General features: G+C 43.4%; 1 protein-coding gene across 2 annotated transcripts; it reads right to left on the bottom strand.

Annotated features, from left to right (window-relative positions):
- Nucleotides 1-1,552: 1,552 nt before the first annotated feature.
- On the bottom strand, nt 1,553-15,452 carry Inip (INTS3 and NABP interacting protein). 2 transcript variants are annotated; one of them, XM_032903423.1, is made up of 5 exons: nt 15,292-15,452; nt 13,795-13,875; nt 6,650-6,752; nt 5,599-5,689; nt 1,553-4,380 (listed from the first exon to the last, which is right to left on the bottom strand). In XM_032903423.1, exons 2-5 carry the CDS (start codon nt 13,817-13,819, stop codon nt 4,285-4,287), a joined length of 315 nt encoding a protein of 104 aa, XP_032759314.1. In that variant the 5' UTR covers nt 13,820-13,875; nt 15,292-15,452; the 3' UTR covers nt 1,553-4,284. The 2 variants fall into 2 exon arrangements, with proteins under 2 accessions (XP_032759314.1, XP_032759323.1); XM_032903432.1 differs by lacking the exon at nt 13,795-13,875 and having other exon boundaries at nt 4,040-4,380; nt 15,292-15,451.
- Between the last annotated feature and the right edge of the window lie 2,606 nt (nt 15,453-18,058).

Genomic DNA, 18,058 nt, shown 5'->3' with positions numbered 1-18,058 from the left:
ACCTGACATCCTCCTGCCTCCATGGAGACATTGCTGAGACATAACTTTTGCTTCGAATATTGTTTTTCCTGCCTGAAAATGTTCCATCTTGTAAGTGAAGTTCAAATGCTGTTCTCTGATACAGCCTTCATTCGTCCCACCATGTTCATAGCCTCAGTTCTCTCTCCAGACTCACTAGTACTTAGGGTATGTTTCCTCCACCCGACATCGTAAGACGTAATAAATAGTACAGTGACTGTGCTCCCTCCTCATGGTCCATGTTCCTTCTTTATTTGTTCTTACAAAGAAAGGAAGGAAGGAAGGAAGGAAGGAAGGAAGGAAAAAACAGATAAAAGGAAGAGGGCTGGAGAGATGGCTCAGCAGTTGAGCACTACTATTCTTCCAGAGGTCCTAAATTCAATTCCCAGCAACCACATGGTGGCTCACAACCATCTGTAATGGGATCTGATGCCCTCTTCTGGTGACAGTGTACTAACATACATAAAATAAGTAAATCTTTAGAAAGGAAGGAAGGAAGGAAGGAAGGAAAGAAGGAAGGAAGGAAGGAAGGAAGCAAGCAAGCAAGCGGAGGGCTGGAGAGATGGCTCAGAGGTTAAGAGCACTGACTGCTCTTCCAGAGGTCCTGAGTTCAAATCCCAGCAACCACATGGTGGCTCACAACCATCTGTAATGGGATCTGATGCCCTCTTCTGATGTATTTGAAGACAGCTACAGTGTACTTATATGTAATCATAAATAAATCTTAAAAAAAAAAAAAAAAATATATAAAAGAAAGCAAGTGGAAGGGAGGCAGGGAGGAAAATACCAGAGGGTTTGTGAAGCACTACAGTGCAGAGATGAACATGAAGGCACTTCCTAACTGGTTAAGTCACAATAGGACTTGTGTTCACTGGTGAGAACCTGTTGGTAGGGTTGAATCAAACTATCACCTTCCATTCTGTTCATCTTCTGTTCTCAGAACCGTTATCTCGCCAAAGCTCTTCCTAACCAGGCGTTGAACTCATGAGGCTGACTCTCTTGCCAAAGACGAGAACTGAAATGATGTAATGAAGTAGCTCACTGATTCGGTGGTAGAAGGAATGAAACAACCATACCTGCCTTTGAGGCGACTGAGACGTTTTGGTTTTATTCTGGCATCATAAACGTACTATTTCAATTATTAGGTGGCTGTCAAAAGTTGTCAAACAAACACCTTTTTGGGAGGCAGAGAGAAGGCTCAAATTATAAAACTAAAAGCAATGTGGACCTAAACTCAACCACTAGCACCCACATAAAAGCCTGGCCTATAAGCCCAGTACTCTGGAGGAGGATCTCTGGGACTCGCTGGCCAGTCAGTCTAGCAAAATCAGTGAGCTTCAGGTTTAGTGGGAGACCCTATTTAAAAATAAGTCAGAGAAAAATCCTTATGTGGCAACCAAGGTTGGATGTGTTTACATTCACTCCTTACCCTTGAAGATGTATGTACTAGAACAGAATGTAAACTAAATACACACATGAACAGTCAGAGAACATTCTTGAAACTAAAGTGCCTATTAACACATGCAGTACACGGTTTGCTTTCTCTATTTTTTTTTTATTTAATGCTGATACAATGCATTAAACCATTAAGCTGCCTTCTCAGTTCATCAACAGGCTGAGACTTGTACTTTAAAATTACTGGCCTTAATAAGGATGACAATAGTCAGTTGTATGCTGTCCCAATTTTCTGTTTGCTTGAGACAGGGTTTCTCTGTGTAGCCCTGGCTGTCCTGGAACTCACTCTGTAGACCAGGCTGGCCTTAAACTCACAGAGCTCTACCTGCCTCTGCCTCCCAAGTTCTGGGATTCAAGGTGTGCGTGCCCACTGCTTGATCCTGTCCCCATGTTACAGATGCCATGGCATAAATCACCCACCCATGATCCCAGCACCGGAGTTTTACTCAGGGCTTTAAGTGAGTCCAGGGCTGTCTCTAACACTGCGATGTCATGCCTGAAACTTAGGTGTCTCACTCTGTAGCCCAGGCTGGCATTGAACTCAGTGATTCTCCTGCCTTAGCTGAGTGCTAGGATTACAGGCATGAACCACCTCACTGGGCTTGACTGGAAATGTGACCTTTGTCTGGGTGTCCCTTCAGTCCCTTGCCAGTTCTATCATCTACAGACCTCTAACCTAGTCAGACTGCCATGTACTCCAAGATGCCTGTCTTGTGCCATAACGGCTTACTTTATGACTTGAATGCCAGAGTGGGATCCTCAACAATGTCACTTCCCCATCTGCAGGTCTCTGTGACCTTTTTGTCCCCCAAACACAGCCCATACCAGAGTAGGAACTAAATATTTACCCACAGGCAGAGGGCCACTGGAAAGTCCTCCTAGTTAGTGGGGTGGTACTGCCAGCATGACAAAATCTAGACTCACCTACGAGATGAGCCTCTGGGCATGCCTTGGGGAATTCTCTGATAGCATTAACTGAGGTAGAAGCTCTGCCCATGGTTGAGCGGCACCGCTCCCTGGCTAGAATACTGGTTTATATAAAGAGTGCAGCAGCATCCATTCTTTGTTCTTATTCTTGACTGTGGATGAAATGTCACCAACTGCTTCAAGCTCCTGCTGTCTTGACTTCCCCTACCATGATGGACTGTGTCTCAAACTGAGAGTCTAGATAAGCCCTTTCTCCCTTAAGTTGTTCATCGGGGCCTTATATCTGACACAGAAAAGAAAAACAAGCACCTAGATCACAAAGTCACATAGTAGTCAACAGTGGAAAAAGTATGCACATTTTATCTTCCTAACATCAGTAGACAGATTTAGAACCATGTCAGTATGTCAAGGGTCACACCAGACGGAAACTTCGTGAAATGCAAGAAAGTGAAGATTACTAGGAGGCCCAGAGAGAAGCTGTATGGGCTTTTGAAGGGACAGGAGCAAGAGGGTCCCTGGCTCAGCAGCAGATACAAGGGAGCAGTGTGATGACTGGGAGAGGTCCATCTTCCTCGATGGAGACATCAGTTCAAGCTCCTAAGGCTGCTGACTGACACTGAGCAGACAGTGCTATGTGGTTGCCTAGATACTGACCCAGCTGAAAAGGTTCAACCCCCCCCAGCACAGAGAGGATGGAGGTCAGTTACACAGGGTGATGAGGCTCGGGGAAACAACACATCTAAACCTTTAAAGTCCTAGGTTCAATCCCTGGGAACAGAAAATGACAGGATCCTTACAAAATAACTCCCTTATAAAATTTAATTTTAATCAAGATGTTTTGTGTAAGGTATTACAGAACTCTCTGAACCATACTTTTCACACTTTAATCAAACTCTAATTCTGTAGGGCGGGAAGGGTAGTAGGAGGCGCATATACAAGTAAGCACCTCCGTTCCTGTTAAAGCTGGGCCCTGGTGAGTAACTTGTTTAACCTTATTTAAAATGGTTTAAAAGGCCGGAATCTGCCAATTTAAAGTTTTCAGTTAGATAAAAAATAGAAAATAAAACCACTCAGGCACACCACTTATGCAGCAGCATGAAGTGAGAATACACGCCCATTACACTCCCAGCTTTCTTCCGCTGACTTTCCTAACAGTGTTTAGTCACATCATGGATTTGCTATCATCATAGCATTTATTTGAAAGATTTAAGATTGGTTGGTAATTTAGTCTGCCTTGGGTTTTCTTTTAAAATTCAGAGTAGGAGAACGAGTTATTAGCTTAAGCCTATTCCTCGATAGCTTGTTTAACACGAGAAACCACAAAGAAGTGTGCAAGCCTCCTCACAGTTCTAAAAGCATCCTCATTTCTTTAAAGTTGGGACTATTAATGGCTCTTTTTTCTGCATTTGGTTGTTTCTTTGAGGCGCAGTCTCACAGGCCTCAGACTGGTCTCAAAACCACTGTCTAGGCAAGGACGGCCATGAACTTGGTCTTCTGCCTCTATTCCTCGAGTGCTGAGGTTACAGTGTGCTGTCAGAGCTTGTCTGTGGTGATGGGGGCAGACCCAGGGCTTCCCACATGTATCCAGTCCCACTTGTTGGAGGGGATGCAGATTTCACGAGAGACCAAGCGACTGAGTCGGAGGGAAAGTCCGATGGCATACAAAGAAGGCAGTCTTGGCCAGCACGGCCAGGCCCTCCTCCGCTGCCGCTGCCTCCACTTCCCAAGGCCTCAGCGTCCCAGCTCCTCTTCTCTTCCCACTCTCACTTATTCCTTTCTTTAAAGAAACAAAAGCTAGGTTCTCCAAAGTCCTGAAAGTCAGAGTTTGTGAGTGAGAACTTTGACATTTGATATTACAAGGTCCTTTTATCACAGACACTTTCTTCATTCGGGGTCAAGGCGAGGCAAAACGGGGAGAATAAGATTCCCAAACGCAGAGTCTTGAGTTATGAAGTAGCCAGATGAGTGCGCATGAGCGTGCTGAGAAAGATAAAAAAATACAAATTACGGAAAAGAAAACAAAAAACAAAAAAAAAAATCCAAAAACAAAAACAACAAAAAACCAATTAAGTTATTAAGAGTCACATTTTTTAATCAAGGCATTAAAATCCCTTACCCTTTCTGAATTCCTGAGATCTAGTTTACTGATAAAGCGGCGTTCATGCTAACTTTGTTTACACAGACACAGTGACACATTCAGATTAGCCTGCTAATCTGGGTACCAGGCACTGCTCAGCAGCCTCTCTATCTATCTCTGTGGGGCTCTCTCCCACCAGCAGTCGCGATGGCTTTGTTCTTTTGGATGAGGAAAAATAGCAGCAAAGGTCAGGTCACAAGACAAAAAGCCTGGGAAAGAGGAGCGGCTTGGGAAGGGATGGGAATGGAGTCACTGGTGACTGAACCTCACCAACACTTAGTGCGGGAATGGAACTGATTTCCCTCTTCATTTCTTTTTTTTAAAGCCTCTTTAGTCATCTGAGGCAAGAGACGGTTTCTATGATGCCCTTTCCAATTCTAGACGCTGCTTAGACGCAGAGGCAATTACACTGTGCCTTTCACATTTTTATCTTCTAAGTTTTATGATGTAGGCTTTGCTCATAGCCTAAGCTGGCCTGGAGCTAAGAGAGATCCCCCATGTCCACCCCTGACGTGCTGCTATGAGAGGCTTACACAGACAACCTATGCAAGAAAGAAAAGGAGGTGCTTCATCAAAGATCTCTGCTAAGCCATCAGATAAGATGAACGCAATACTAAAACTATTACTTTGTTTCCAAGCTGGAACACCACCTATAACAAAACAGGAAGAACTTTTAAATATTTAACATGCAAACAGTGCAGACCATTAAAAAACCCAAATAGTAACCCGGGAAGACAGGTAAATAAAGTAAGACTGTGGCAAATTTGAAATATTCATGGTGCTATTAAACTAGCCAGTTCAATTTTCAAGATCATTCTGTCCAAATATTTTGTGAACGAGAAATGCCTTGGCCAGGCAGAGCAGAGAACCAATCAGGACTGCATTAATACTGTAAAAGCTATTTTCATTACTACTGTAAGGTCCTGCAGTCCCCTGGGCACGAATGAACACTGGTGAACCGCCACAGCTGTACGTGGAACAAGTCATTGATACTGCTCCACTGAGACACCACCTCAGGACTGTGCTGCCTTCCAGAACCCGACTCAGTCCGCTGTGCTCACCTGCAGAGCGGCCTTCTGCTGCGCTGCGATGTGCTGCTGCTCCGCATGGTCCCGGAAGTCCTTACTGAGGGAGGGCCTGGACAGGGAGATGCTAAAACCGACATCTTGGTTACTTAGCTATCCAGCACAGAGATACTCTCATCTTTTTTTAAAAAAATAATTATATAAGATGATTTATTAGATTGGCACATTTTTAATATAGTGAATTACTTTTAAAATTTGAGATTCAGGGGCTGGAGAGATGGCTCAGTGATTACGAGTCCTGATTTAATCCCCAGCAACCATATGGTGGCTCACAGCCATCTGTAATGGGACCCGATGCCCTCTTCTTGTGTGTCCCTACATACATGAAATATACTTTAAAAAAAAGTTCAGCCAAGGCTATACAGCAAAATCATCTCATAAAACTTAAGACCTTCTAGAATAAAAGCACCCCCTCCCCATTGTTTACATTAATTTATGAAGAAAGCCTATGTTATCTGTATGGGAGTTCAAGTAATCTATGTTATAGGTGTCATAATTTACAGCCCCTCCACTTCTAACTCAGCCTGTCAGCATCCTTATTAGTATTAGTATTTTATTCTGTTGGCTGTTTTGTTTTTTTAAGACAGGGTTTCTCTGTGTAGCTCTGGCTGTTCTGGAACCGGACTTCTAAGAAACTGTTAACCAACAGCATGACGCTCATCAATCGTAAAACTGCACATCGCTGTCCGTCTGATAACTAAGCTTACGGTAACCATGTTCCACAGTGTATCAACTGTGAATTTCTAGAAAACTTGACAGTCCCTTATTCATGAGAGTCTAAAGCAGCTACAGAGAGCTGGCTCTGTGCTAGGCGCTGGGATCGACAGGTCTGCAGCACACAGCTCAGACAGCAGCAGCTGTGATGAAATATAACGCCACGGTGTGATGGGAGCGAGCACAATGACCACAGCTAGGAGTCTGTGAGGAAGGGGAGCTTGGGCGCAGACATGATTCTAACAGACTCTGAGGCAGTGCTTTCCCTCCCTGTAAGAATGATTAAGAGTGGCGCTTCCACAGAAGTCAATACCTAGCTCCAGGGTGACTTGCTGAAGATTGGTTCTGCATAAGTAATTTTCTTTTTTCTTTGTCCAGTTCAGCCAAAATTGCAACTCTGTTTTTATTTTGAAAACCTAAAGAAGAAAAGGGAGAGAGAATGAGAAGCATTTTAGAGCCAGGCCATGTAAAAACCAGAAAGTGAAATTCCCGTTCTCTGACATGGCTGCCCACTCACTAGGAAGTCCTTTCCTCCTACTGGCTATTTCCCAACAACCCTGAGAGCATAAAACACTGCCAGATATGGTGGCACACCTATGATCGCAGCTCTTGAGAGACGGAGTTCAAGGCCAGCCTGGGCTACATTAGACCCTATCTCTTAAGACAAACAAATAAAAAAAACAATAGGTCAGTTGGTAGTGTTTGTAAAACACACGCCCTGGATTCAGCCTCCAATACAGTATAAAGCAGATGTCGGTGCATACCTACACCTGTGAGGGGCAGAAAGGTCAGAAGTTCAAGGTCATCCATTCAAGGCCAGTCTGGGCTACACACACCTTGACTTAAAAACAACTACAAAACTCAAAGGACCTAGTACTAGCAGCATATGCCTTTAATTCCAACATTCTCAGGAGGCCGGGACAGACAGGTGGATTGCTATGAGTCCCAGGCCAACCAGCACTAGTTGAACCCTAAAAAAATAAAGGGGGTGGGGGGTGTGCATTTGTGCACTGAGATGGCTCATCAGTTGGGAGCACTGGCTGCTCTCCAGAGGATCTGGGTTCAATCCTCAGCACCCGCCTGGCAGCTCACAATACTTACTCCAGTCTCCGGGCATCCGATGCCATCTTCTAACCTCTGTAGCCCCAGACATGCTCATGGTGTGGACATACATGTAAGCAAAACCCCGATACACATTTAAAAACAAAACCCCCAAAGAACATAGTAGATGAATGGGTACATAAGCAAAATAAAAATGACTGAGGACTTTTAAGATTTATTTTGTGGTTGTGGGGCTGAGGCCTTGGATACACCAAGCAAGCATTCTACCACTAACTACAATCCCAGTGCCAAGATTCTGATCTAAATAGTTTTGTTCACCGAGGTATGGGTTAGACATGTATTGTGGAAAAACACTGGTCCAATATATTGCACAGCCAAATCTACAGGTGTGTAAATTCTTTCATGGAAAATTACTATGTCTATGTGGGCGGACCAGAAAGCTCTCCTAAGAGGTAGGGCACAACTCACAGGGCTACAGATGCCTCTTTTATCAATACTCAGTATTTGACTTGACCCTAAGCTCCACACTTAGAGAAGTTCTCAGCACACGGTGCAGAGTCTGAAACAGGCGGTAGACAGCTATCCGTTTAAGAATCCAAATTAAAGCTGGGCAGTGGTGGCACATGCCTTTGAACCCGGCACTCAGGAGGCAGAAGCAGGTGGATCTAAGTTCAAAACCAGTCTGCTCTACAGACTTTAAGGACATCCAGGGCTACACAGAGAAACCCTGTCTCAAACAAACAAACATAAAACAAACAAACAAACATAAAACAAACAAACAAACAAAAAACCAAATCCAAATTAAATGCCAACATGTCAACGTGAATGACTCCATTTAAATCCTCAGATCTCGAGCCTCCATGCAAACCTATTTCATGATCTGCTAACAAGGGATGTGTGCCCCCAGCAAGCCATTCTTAAGCTTACAATCCTGAACAGACTTGTGTGTGTGTCCTCAAGTGTCTGCTTCTGATGACCCCTTGCTAGAGCAGAGCAGAGCAGAACAAACCCTTAAAGGACATGGGGAGAGCACACAATTAGAGCTCTAGAGACTGGACTATGAAATGAGATTTTCAAGCAGAGTAGACCTAACTAAGCACACTTAGGCACATCTGAGGGATTGTGAGAACTTTACACTACTTTAGAGAGAACTAGTAGGTGGAAAATGTCCCAGAGAGGGAGAGACTGGTTAGGACAGCACAGGATGTAAGATATTCATAGATACTGGCCTAACCAGACATAGCTGTAACTTGTGGTTCTGATTTAACCAAGCACCAGCAACCTGGCTATGGACAGAAGTTTGGGAAAATACATCTACGCTGTATCCACTTTAGCAATTTATCCTCTCCCAGTTTGTCTCTGCTCCTGTTACACCACTAATTTCTAGTAACAGCAGACTCCTTTTGAATAGCTGACCATCAACAGCACATTCTGACATTTCTAAAAAGATGGTTTTATGAGCCTTCCAGAGAGTTCTTCATCCTAATTCTAAACCCCTTTCCTGCTCCCTTAGGAAAATAGGGTATCAGCGTCAACTGCCATGCCACTGAAATGCCTTTTCTCCTCCCCAGGTAGTGAAAAGTGTGTCAGGCAGGCCAAGAATGGAATGTTCAGGTAAGGCGAGCTTGTCCCAAGTATAAGGAAACAGAAAAGGCTAGTTCTGCATAGCAGGAATCTGTACAGTTCTCCCCAGTGTCAGTCAGTGTTTGGTCACACAAGAGCAAAGCAAGCTGATGGTGCCACTGAGTATGTGGAGTAACTTCCACAGTGAGGACACACTACATAGCTGGGTATGGTATGATGACCCAACTCACACTTCGAGGGCACTCTAACTTTGGAGGTAGAAGCAGCAGGATCAGGAGTTCAAGACTGTTTTCAGCTGTATAGTAAGGTTCTAAGGCCAGCATAGGCTATGCTATATCAGACCCCAGTTACCAAAAAACAAAAAACAAAACAAAAAAAAAAAAAAACAAAAAAAAAAAAGAGCTCAAACAAGAAAACTGCTAGGAATTCAAGACCAACCTGGACTACTGGTAATGAATGAACTCTAAGCCAGCATAAGTCAAAAATAAACAAGAGACTGGAAGAGCGAGAGAGACAGGGAGAGAGACAAGAGGAGATACCCAGAATTACACCTTGAGTAACTGTTAGGTTACTCAACTAGTAAGCTTTTGAAATTTGTAGAGGATCTACACTGTATTTTAAAAATCAGCTTATATTCACTGAATGTTTAAGATTTTTGCTTTTGTAATTACTGCTTCATAATCATACATAACACTCCAGAATGCTTTCTTTTTTTTTTTTTTTTTTTTTTTTTTTTTTTTTCGGAGCTGGGGACCCGACCCAGGGCCTTGCGCTTCCTAGGCAAGCGCTCTACCCTGAGCTAAATCCCCAACCCCAGAATGCTTTCAAAATAAAAGAAATATCAAGTTTATACGTTGTTCAAATTAATGAAAATTGAGACTGAAAGTTGATACCTTGGGCTGGGTATAGGACAACACTGAAACCCCACTACTTGAAGGCAGGGCCATGCTGTCACAACCTGGAGGCCAGCCTGGGCTATCCCTTCAGTTTAAAGCCACCCAGCAAGGCACCTCAAAACAAACAAGAAAAACTGCTTGTGTAATAACTTCTTTTTCTTTTCCTTTCTGTAGCAGCTGAGGATGAGCTTGCATTTTTGCTCTTCCTGCCTCTGCCTCTCAAGTGCTGAGAATACAATTAAAAGCCACGCCTTGTTTAGGTTTTAATTTACTGATCCAGAGAACTTTGCCTCTAACCTCTAAGCTCCTTGCCCAAGGACCCATCATTCTTGAGAAGTGGGGGCTGTCGTACATCTAACAAGCCACGTTTTCACTTCCCTAAGCAAGTGTGGTTAACTCAACTGATCACACCTAGGTGGGAGGTGCACAGGCAGGAAGTACGTCAGGATATGCTTGCATCTCACTGGACAAAGGAAGGAAGTATGTAGTCTTATTGGTTTGCTTTTGGAAGCACCTGGCCAACACAGCTCGTGGCCATTTTCTGGAAAACCCAGAATGGCCCTGGCCAGAGTCCATCATCCAGTATTTAATTAAAGCTTGCTTCAAATTTGGCTCAAATTTGTGGTAGTGACCTTATTCTTGCCCGAGGTTTAATACATGCCTGGTTTCATTGAGTGCTGTGTATGGAATCCAGCCCCATGTATATGAGAGGCAAATGTTCTACCAAGTGACCTACATCCACATGACCTACACCCACATGTCTCATTTTGAGGTGATTTATTTCAAATTTCAATTTATTCTCACATTTAAAGAGTTTGGGGACAACATACAAAAGCCCTAGAACCCCAAGATTAGATTAGAATACTAGCTCCTGTTGGTGCTGGTTTGGTTTTGAGGCAGAGCCCCATGTAAGCTCAAGATGGACTCAGATGACCCCAAACTCCTGATTCTCCTGCCTCAACTTCCCTAACCAATCCTTCCCTAAGAAGGGATAAAGTCCTGATATCTCCCCAGAAACCCTCCCTCCCATACATAGGGCATGGTGACCCCTGTGACGCCGAGGCAGGCAGATCTCTGTGAATTCAAGGCCAGTCTGGCTACAAAGCAAGTTCCAGGCCACCCAGTTCTACACAATACATGAGACCCTGTCTCAAAACCAAAACCAGGAAGGAGGAAACCTTCCAACCTACACCAGAGCACTCACTCGGTCCAACCAATTTTGCCTCTTAGTGTCTGGAGTTACAGACAATTATGAGCTGCCACATGGGTGCTGGAAATTGAGCCCAGGACTTCTGAAAGAGCATCCACTACTCTTAGCCATCTCTCCAGTCCCTAAATTTTAAAACATTAAAAAATTATTAATATGAGAAAACAAAGATATAAGTAATTTAATTTGGCATTGTTTCGGAGGTTTTGATGCATGCTGGCTGACTCCATTATCTGGGGCTTGAGGTGAGACAAAATTTCATGGTGGTGAGAGTATATGGCAGAGGCTGTTTGCCTCAGGGCAGCTAAAAAGCACAAAACAGGGCCGAGACGCTCAAAGCCCTCCCCTGACCCCAAACCCAACTCCTCCAATTACATCCTATCTTTTCACAGATGCACCACCTCCTAAGTCTTTTAAATTCTGAATCCATCAAGAGATCAAACCACTGATTAGCTGGATCCCTTATGATTTAACTGCTTCTAACTAATTCTCACACGTCTACTCAATGTGCTTAACTGCCTTCTAGGTAACTCCATCTAATGTCTAAACACATACACAATAGAGAAGTACAGACAGTATACTAAAGATGGTAAAATACAATAAAGACTTAAAATTTTTATTGAGGAGCTGCAGAGATGGCTCAGCGATCGAGAGCAGTGGTCGATATTTCAGAAGACCCAGGTTTGATTTCTAGCACCCACACGGTGGCTGACAACTGTAACTTCAGTCCCAGGGGAGTTAAGATCTTCTTCTAGCCTCCAAGGACATTGCATGCATGTAGTGCACAGACATACATACAGGCAAAACACTCAAACATGTAAAGTAAGAGTTCCAGGCTAGCCAGATGATGGTGGTCCCAGCACTGGTGATGCACAGACAGGCATATCCTTGTGAATTCAGGCCACCCGCATATACAGAGTGAATTTCAGGCCAGCCAGAGCTACACAGAGAAACCCTGTCTTAAAAAACAAATACAAAAATGAAGACACCAAAAACAAAACAAAACAAAACAAAAACCAAACCAAACCAAAACCCTGGGCCAGTCAGGTCTACACAGTAAGATCCTATCTCAAAATAAATAAATGAACGTCAATAAATATTAATTTTTTTTTAACTCTTCACCGAGAATCTGCAAGCCTACAGAACAGGATACAGACTCCCTCTGCTGGTGTCCAACAGCAGCTGCTCTGTGATACCAACGGAATTCCTCAGAGTAATGAAAGTCAAATGACTTACCAACTAATTACTCTTTAGATTTTAGATGCTTCATAGTAGACCTGACTATGAGCCAACCAAAAGCAATACTAACAATAGTTGTTCCTACTGCAATTGCAAAATGAGAGATTACCAGCAGATTTTATCATTAGAACGAGATAATTTAAAATATTTTTATTGTGACTACATTGGATAGCTTTTTTTAAGCATTTTTTTTCCCTTTACTAAAAGGACTTCCCTTAGTTTTCATTTTGGCTCAGTTTTGGCAGAGGTTGGGGAGTACTGAGGATCAAATACAAATTACTTTAATCTGAACCTTTCTAAGTTAATTTTTAAAAGAAGTTAAAAGACCGTAAATACAACGTTTACCTGAGATGATGAGTCAAATATACTTAAAAGTCAAACAGTTCAGGCCTGATGTGGAAAGAGACCAGTTTCAAGTATTTGCATAAAAAAGACTTAAAAAACGATAGCTACATTTATGAGCCAGGTGTAGTGGCACATGCTTCTAATTCCAGCACTAGGGAGAGAGGCAGAGCTCTATGAGGGGGGCCAGCCTGGTCTACATAGTATGTTCCAGGCAGCCAAGACAATACCTTGTCTCAAAAAAAAAAAAAAAAAAAATCTGGAACATACTTGTAACCCTAGCAATTAAGAGGCTGAAGCAGGAATACCACAAGTTCAACACAACATAGATAGCCTTCAAAAAGCTAAAAACATTGAATAAATTTTTTTTCAGCAAAACTTTTTTTTTTAATGTCTTAACAGAAACGTGCCCCTAACTTGATGGGATTAAAGAAAATAACAGGTGAAATGATTGAAGCTTTTACAGCAATGAAGATAAAGCATGGTTATTACCTGACAACAGTTTTAAAAGCAAGAAAAAAACAGATGTCAGAGGAGACAGGAGACAGTTTTCGATGTGGGCTGGGGAGGTGGTTCAGTGGTTAAGCACTTGTTCCCAAAATCATGAGGACCAGGGTTTAGCTCCCTAGAATCCATGTACATGTTGTGTAATTTCAGCCTTGGAAGGCAGAGAGGAGAACCCTGGAGAAAGCTGGCTAGCAAGAGTAGCCAACGGGCAAGCTCTGGATTTGACTGAGAGACCCTGCCTCAGTGAATTAGGTGCAAAGTGCTGGAAGATGATTCTCCATGTTAATCTCCAGTCTCCACATGTATGCATGCCCACCCCTACACACATGCTCCCACACATGCAAACATGCATATACACAGATGCACACTCTACACAAGTAAATGGAAGGAAAAAGTTTACGATGTGAATCACTAATCTTAACAGGTTGAAATAAAGAATTAGTAATATTAGAAAATAAGCTGCTGATACAGTGTTAAGCTGATTTTAAATTGGGGGATTCCACTTTGCTACTCATAATTCTGGACACAGTAACTGCTCTATAGTAAATTTTCTCTACTTCAAATACATTTATTGTATGGGAGAACGTTCCTAGTAATAACAGAAATCCCAGCATGCATTACCTTGTCCTGAAGGATTTGCTGCCATCTTCCTATTCTGTGTCAATTATATTCAGTGGCCACTGATCAGGACTTTACAATCATCTGTAAAAAAATTTATGTGCACACATAAAATGCACTGGCCTTAATTACAGTCTCAAAACCGTGAAGAACAGCTAGGCTGAGTTGGGTTTCTTAGTCTCTTCAGAAAGATAAACGTAAGCACAGGCTTAAATCAGAAACTTAGCTCTGCAAGTTCCTCATGCACTTCATTAAATGAACATTTTTTTTAGTCTTGAAGTTGTTAATACCAACATTTAGCATTATTTTTAATTTACATCAAGATGTATTTACCAAATAGATCAACCTCTTGAAAGTATCCACATAATCAGTGCTAAGAAGAAAAATAAAATTCTATAAAAATCACTCTCAGGTCATTTACTGTGCTGGTAAAAGAAAGGAAGAAAGGAAGGAAGGAAGGAAAGAAAGAGCGAGCGAGCGAGCCAACCAACCAACCTAACAAGTATCTACACTGCACCAGATATTGTGTAAGATGTTTCCCCCCAAAAATGTTTTTAATGAGCATTTTTATATATGTGGAGGCCAACTGTCACACGACTAAGCAAACTTAGACTCCTGGTTTCTTTGTGTGTGTGGTATATGCCCAGTGGTGAGCATGAGTGAGTAAGATAGAAAAAGGCACTGGATGGTTGCCTTGTGCTACCACTCTCCACCTTGTTCCTTTGAAAACAGGGTCTCTCACTGAGCCTGAAGCTAGGCTGGCTGCCAGCCATCCTCACCGATCCTCCGTCTCTGCCTTCCCTCAGCTCTGGGGTGCAGGAGCTACAGCCACACCTTGTGCTTCCGACATGGATGCCGGAGATTCCAACACAGACCCTAATGCTTGGGCAGCAAGTGCTCTTACCAGCTGGGCCACCTCTCCAACTCCAAGCCTGCTTATCGCTAAGTTTAGAAATTAAGTTTTGTATTAGGCCAGGGCGAAATCACAAGACAAACTCCTCGACCGTTGAGTTTCATTCAAGTAATCACACGGCGTGGAGGAGGAAAACCAATTTAATAATGGTTTCTTTAATGCGCTCTTTAAAAACATGCCCGCACACCGCGGTAATTCCAGCACTCGGGAAGAAAAGGCAGAAGAACCGCGAGTACCCGGCCAACGAGGGCTACACAGCCAGACCCTGACTCAAAACAAAACAAGGCGCGAACAAGGTTGCGGAAGTAGAGAACTATTGTTGAGCGAAGACACGAGCTCTGAGCAGTTGCCAGGCTTAAAGGACTCGCGACTCCTGCGGCTGGAGCACAGCGTGAGCGAAGCCGAGCTAACACTGAAGGCGATCAAGGCCACCCTGAGAAAGGGTCAGGATGTCCCAGGAGTCCCTGCCCGCGGGTGAAGTGGGCGAAACCCAACGGGAAGTGAGAAACCCTCGTACGCTAGTCCGCGCGAGGCCGCTGCCCGATGGCCAGCGTTAGGGTCACACTTTTTCTGTCCTTTATACTTACCCGGAATGCGAGGAACCTCGAGAAACCTCGCTGTCCGGTCGCCGCTGTGCAGGGGGGCGCGCCCACGCAGAACCCGGCGAGAGTGCAGCAATGCGCCGCGCTACAACATTCCCGCCGGCACCAGCTTCCGCCTCCTGACTGACAGAGCCCCTGGAGGCGGAAGTCCCGCCTATCGACTGGACCCAACGGACGCTACCCAAGGTGATTTGTAGTTTAATCGCTTCTTCGGCGGGAAAGGGTTTCCCTTCCGAAGAATGACAGTCGAAGAGGCTCACGGGAGATGCAGGCCGTACAGCTGGGGGCGGAGCCCAACGCTGATTGGCAGGAATGGAGCCGGGTCCCTAGCACCGAAATTGATTTTTTTTTCCCTGTCCTTCGAGTTTTCAGGAGACTAGCTGTCTGTCTTCAGAATTTAACCCCGATGTTAATCCACTTCAGTAGAGCTCAGAGGGAGGTTGAGCACACTTTCAGGTTTTCACAACCTTCCTAGGAATATTTTTGTTGCCTACCGTCTGAATAAATAATTATACACAAGGAGAGCACTAAATAGGTACAAGTTTTCACTACTGTGCACAATCTGAATTTTAAAAATGAAAGTGTCGGCTGAGAGTAGTGGGGCATGCCTTTGATCCCAGCACTCTTGGAGGCAGAGACGGATCTAAGTTTGAGACCATCCAGGTGTGCATAGCGAGCTCCAGAACAGTCAGGACTACACAGAAAGACCCTGTCTGCAAAGCAAACAAACAAAAAGGGGAACATCACACCAAGACGCTACTGGAAACTACCTAATGCTGGGTAGCCGCACGCTAAATCTAGATGTTTACCTTAAGAAGTAAACGTGTTTGGCACACGGTGGCGCTAGGGAAGCAGAGGCAAGCGTATCTCTGAATTCAAGGCCAACCTTCTCTACAAAGTGAGATCCCGGACAGCCAGGGCGACTCAGGGAAACTCTATTTTGAAAAAAACAAAACTAAAAGAAGTAAACACGTTTTGATGTGTGTTGTGTGTTCTATGGTTATTAACCACTTTCCACAACTTGCACATATGCTCTGTATTAATATTTGGGATGCTGGAGATGTACCTAAATTGGTAGAGAACTTGTCCAGGGTACAGGAGGCCCTGAATTTGATACCTCTCACCACATAAAATTGGGTATGGTAGTGTATACTTCTTAATCCAGCCTCGGGAATTTGGTGGGAAGAGGATCACAAGGTACATAGATACATAGCAAGTTTGAGGCCAGTATTGACTACATAAACCTTATTTCTAAAATAATAAATGTTTGTTATTGTTTCCAATGCACAACGGTAAGTTCAACACCAAGAATTTACTTAGTTCACAGCAAAAAAAAAAAAAAAAAAGAAAAAAAAGTTGAGTGTTTTCCATGTGCTGGGTGCCTGCTGTCCATCAGCTTGTGTCTGCCTGTGACTTGTATCTGGGAAACAGAGATGTTACTACATTGTATCCAGCCATGAGCTGAGCAAAAGCCCACAAACTCTGCCAGATTCTTAACTTCCGAATACTGTCTTTGCTCTAGAACGGCAGTTTTCAATCTGTGTACAGGGATTTCATATAAGGTAGCCTTCATATCGGATATTTACACTGATTCTTAGCAGTAGCAAAGTTGTAGTTAGGAAGCAGCAGAGAAAACAATCTTATGTTTGGGGGTCACCACAACAAGAGAAACTGTACTAAAGGGTCAAAGCATTAGGGATTCCTCTAGAACCAGCTCTTAGTGATTTTTTTCCCCCATTGAGACAGGGTTTTGGTACTTAGAGGCTGTCCTTGAACTCACCTTGTAGCCCAGGCTGCAGACTGGAAAACTCCTGTCTCACCTTCCTGAGTCCTGGCACTTACAGGCCTGTACCCTCATACCCAGTTCTATTAATTACTTTAATTAAAATATAAAGCATGTTGGTAATAAGTACATTTGAGTCTCTTCTGTGATCTTCTGGAAAAATGCAACCTTATTCAAGCTTAAAAGTCTTAACAAATTCTTTCAGTTAAAAGGTCGAAGTGAGGCTGGGTGTGACTTAAAAAGATAAATGGGTTCTATATTCTTAGGAGAATTTTTTTGTCCTGTTGCCTGAGTAGTCAGTACAGGAAACAGGGCACAGGAAGCTCTTTAATTCCTAAACAGGAAAAAAAAAAGATTTAATTAGATGAAAGTGTTTACTACCCTAATCATGACCTGGTGAATACATACATCTCACTATTACAGTGCATTGCCTACATATGTACAATTAAAACATTACACATTAAAATAATGGACATTCTGAAAGAACATTGTTTAAGGAGTGGAAGAAAATTCTTCCAAAACATTTTGTAGTTTCTTGGCCAGTTCAGTATGTGAGGATTGGGGGAGCATGACCAGCAGGAATATAAGTTTCACTCAGGACCAATTGTTTGGCCTTTTGTTTTGTGAATAGCAGTCCTTGAAAACAGTTCGTCTTCTCCCTGACAGTGCTGGAACTTCTATAGGCCAGCCAGAGATACATAGGGAGACCCCGTCTCAAAAACAAGGGGAAGGAGGTGTTGAAATAATTTTGTATAAGCGAAAGGAGCCTGAACCGTAGAACCACTTAGGAAACTGTGAATACACTCTCTTTCCTTTCTCTTTTTCTGTGCTGCCCAGGCTAGTCTCAAGCGTGTGGGCTCAAGTTCTACAGCTTCCAGAGCCGCTGGGCCTAGGATGTATAAAGCGTTGGTTACATTTATTTATCTGTTTTAGTCGTGTGTGTATGAGTGTTTTGCCTGCATGCATGTA

This window comes from Rattus rattus, chromosome 1 (assembly GCF_011064425.1).
Source record: "Rattus rattus isolate New Zealand chromosome 1, Rrattus_CSIRO_v1, whole genome shotgun sequence".
NCBI lineage: Eukaryota > Metazoa > Chordata > Mammalia > Rodentia > Muridae > Rattus > Rattus rattus.
The sequence above is the reverse complement of the archived record's forward strand: the minus strand, read 5'-3'. Positions and strand labels throughout refer to the sequence as shown.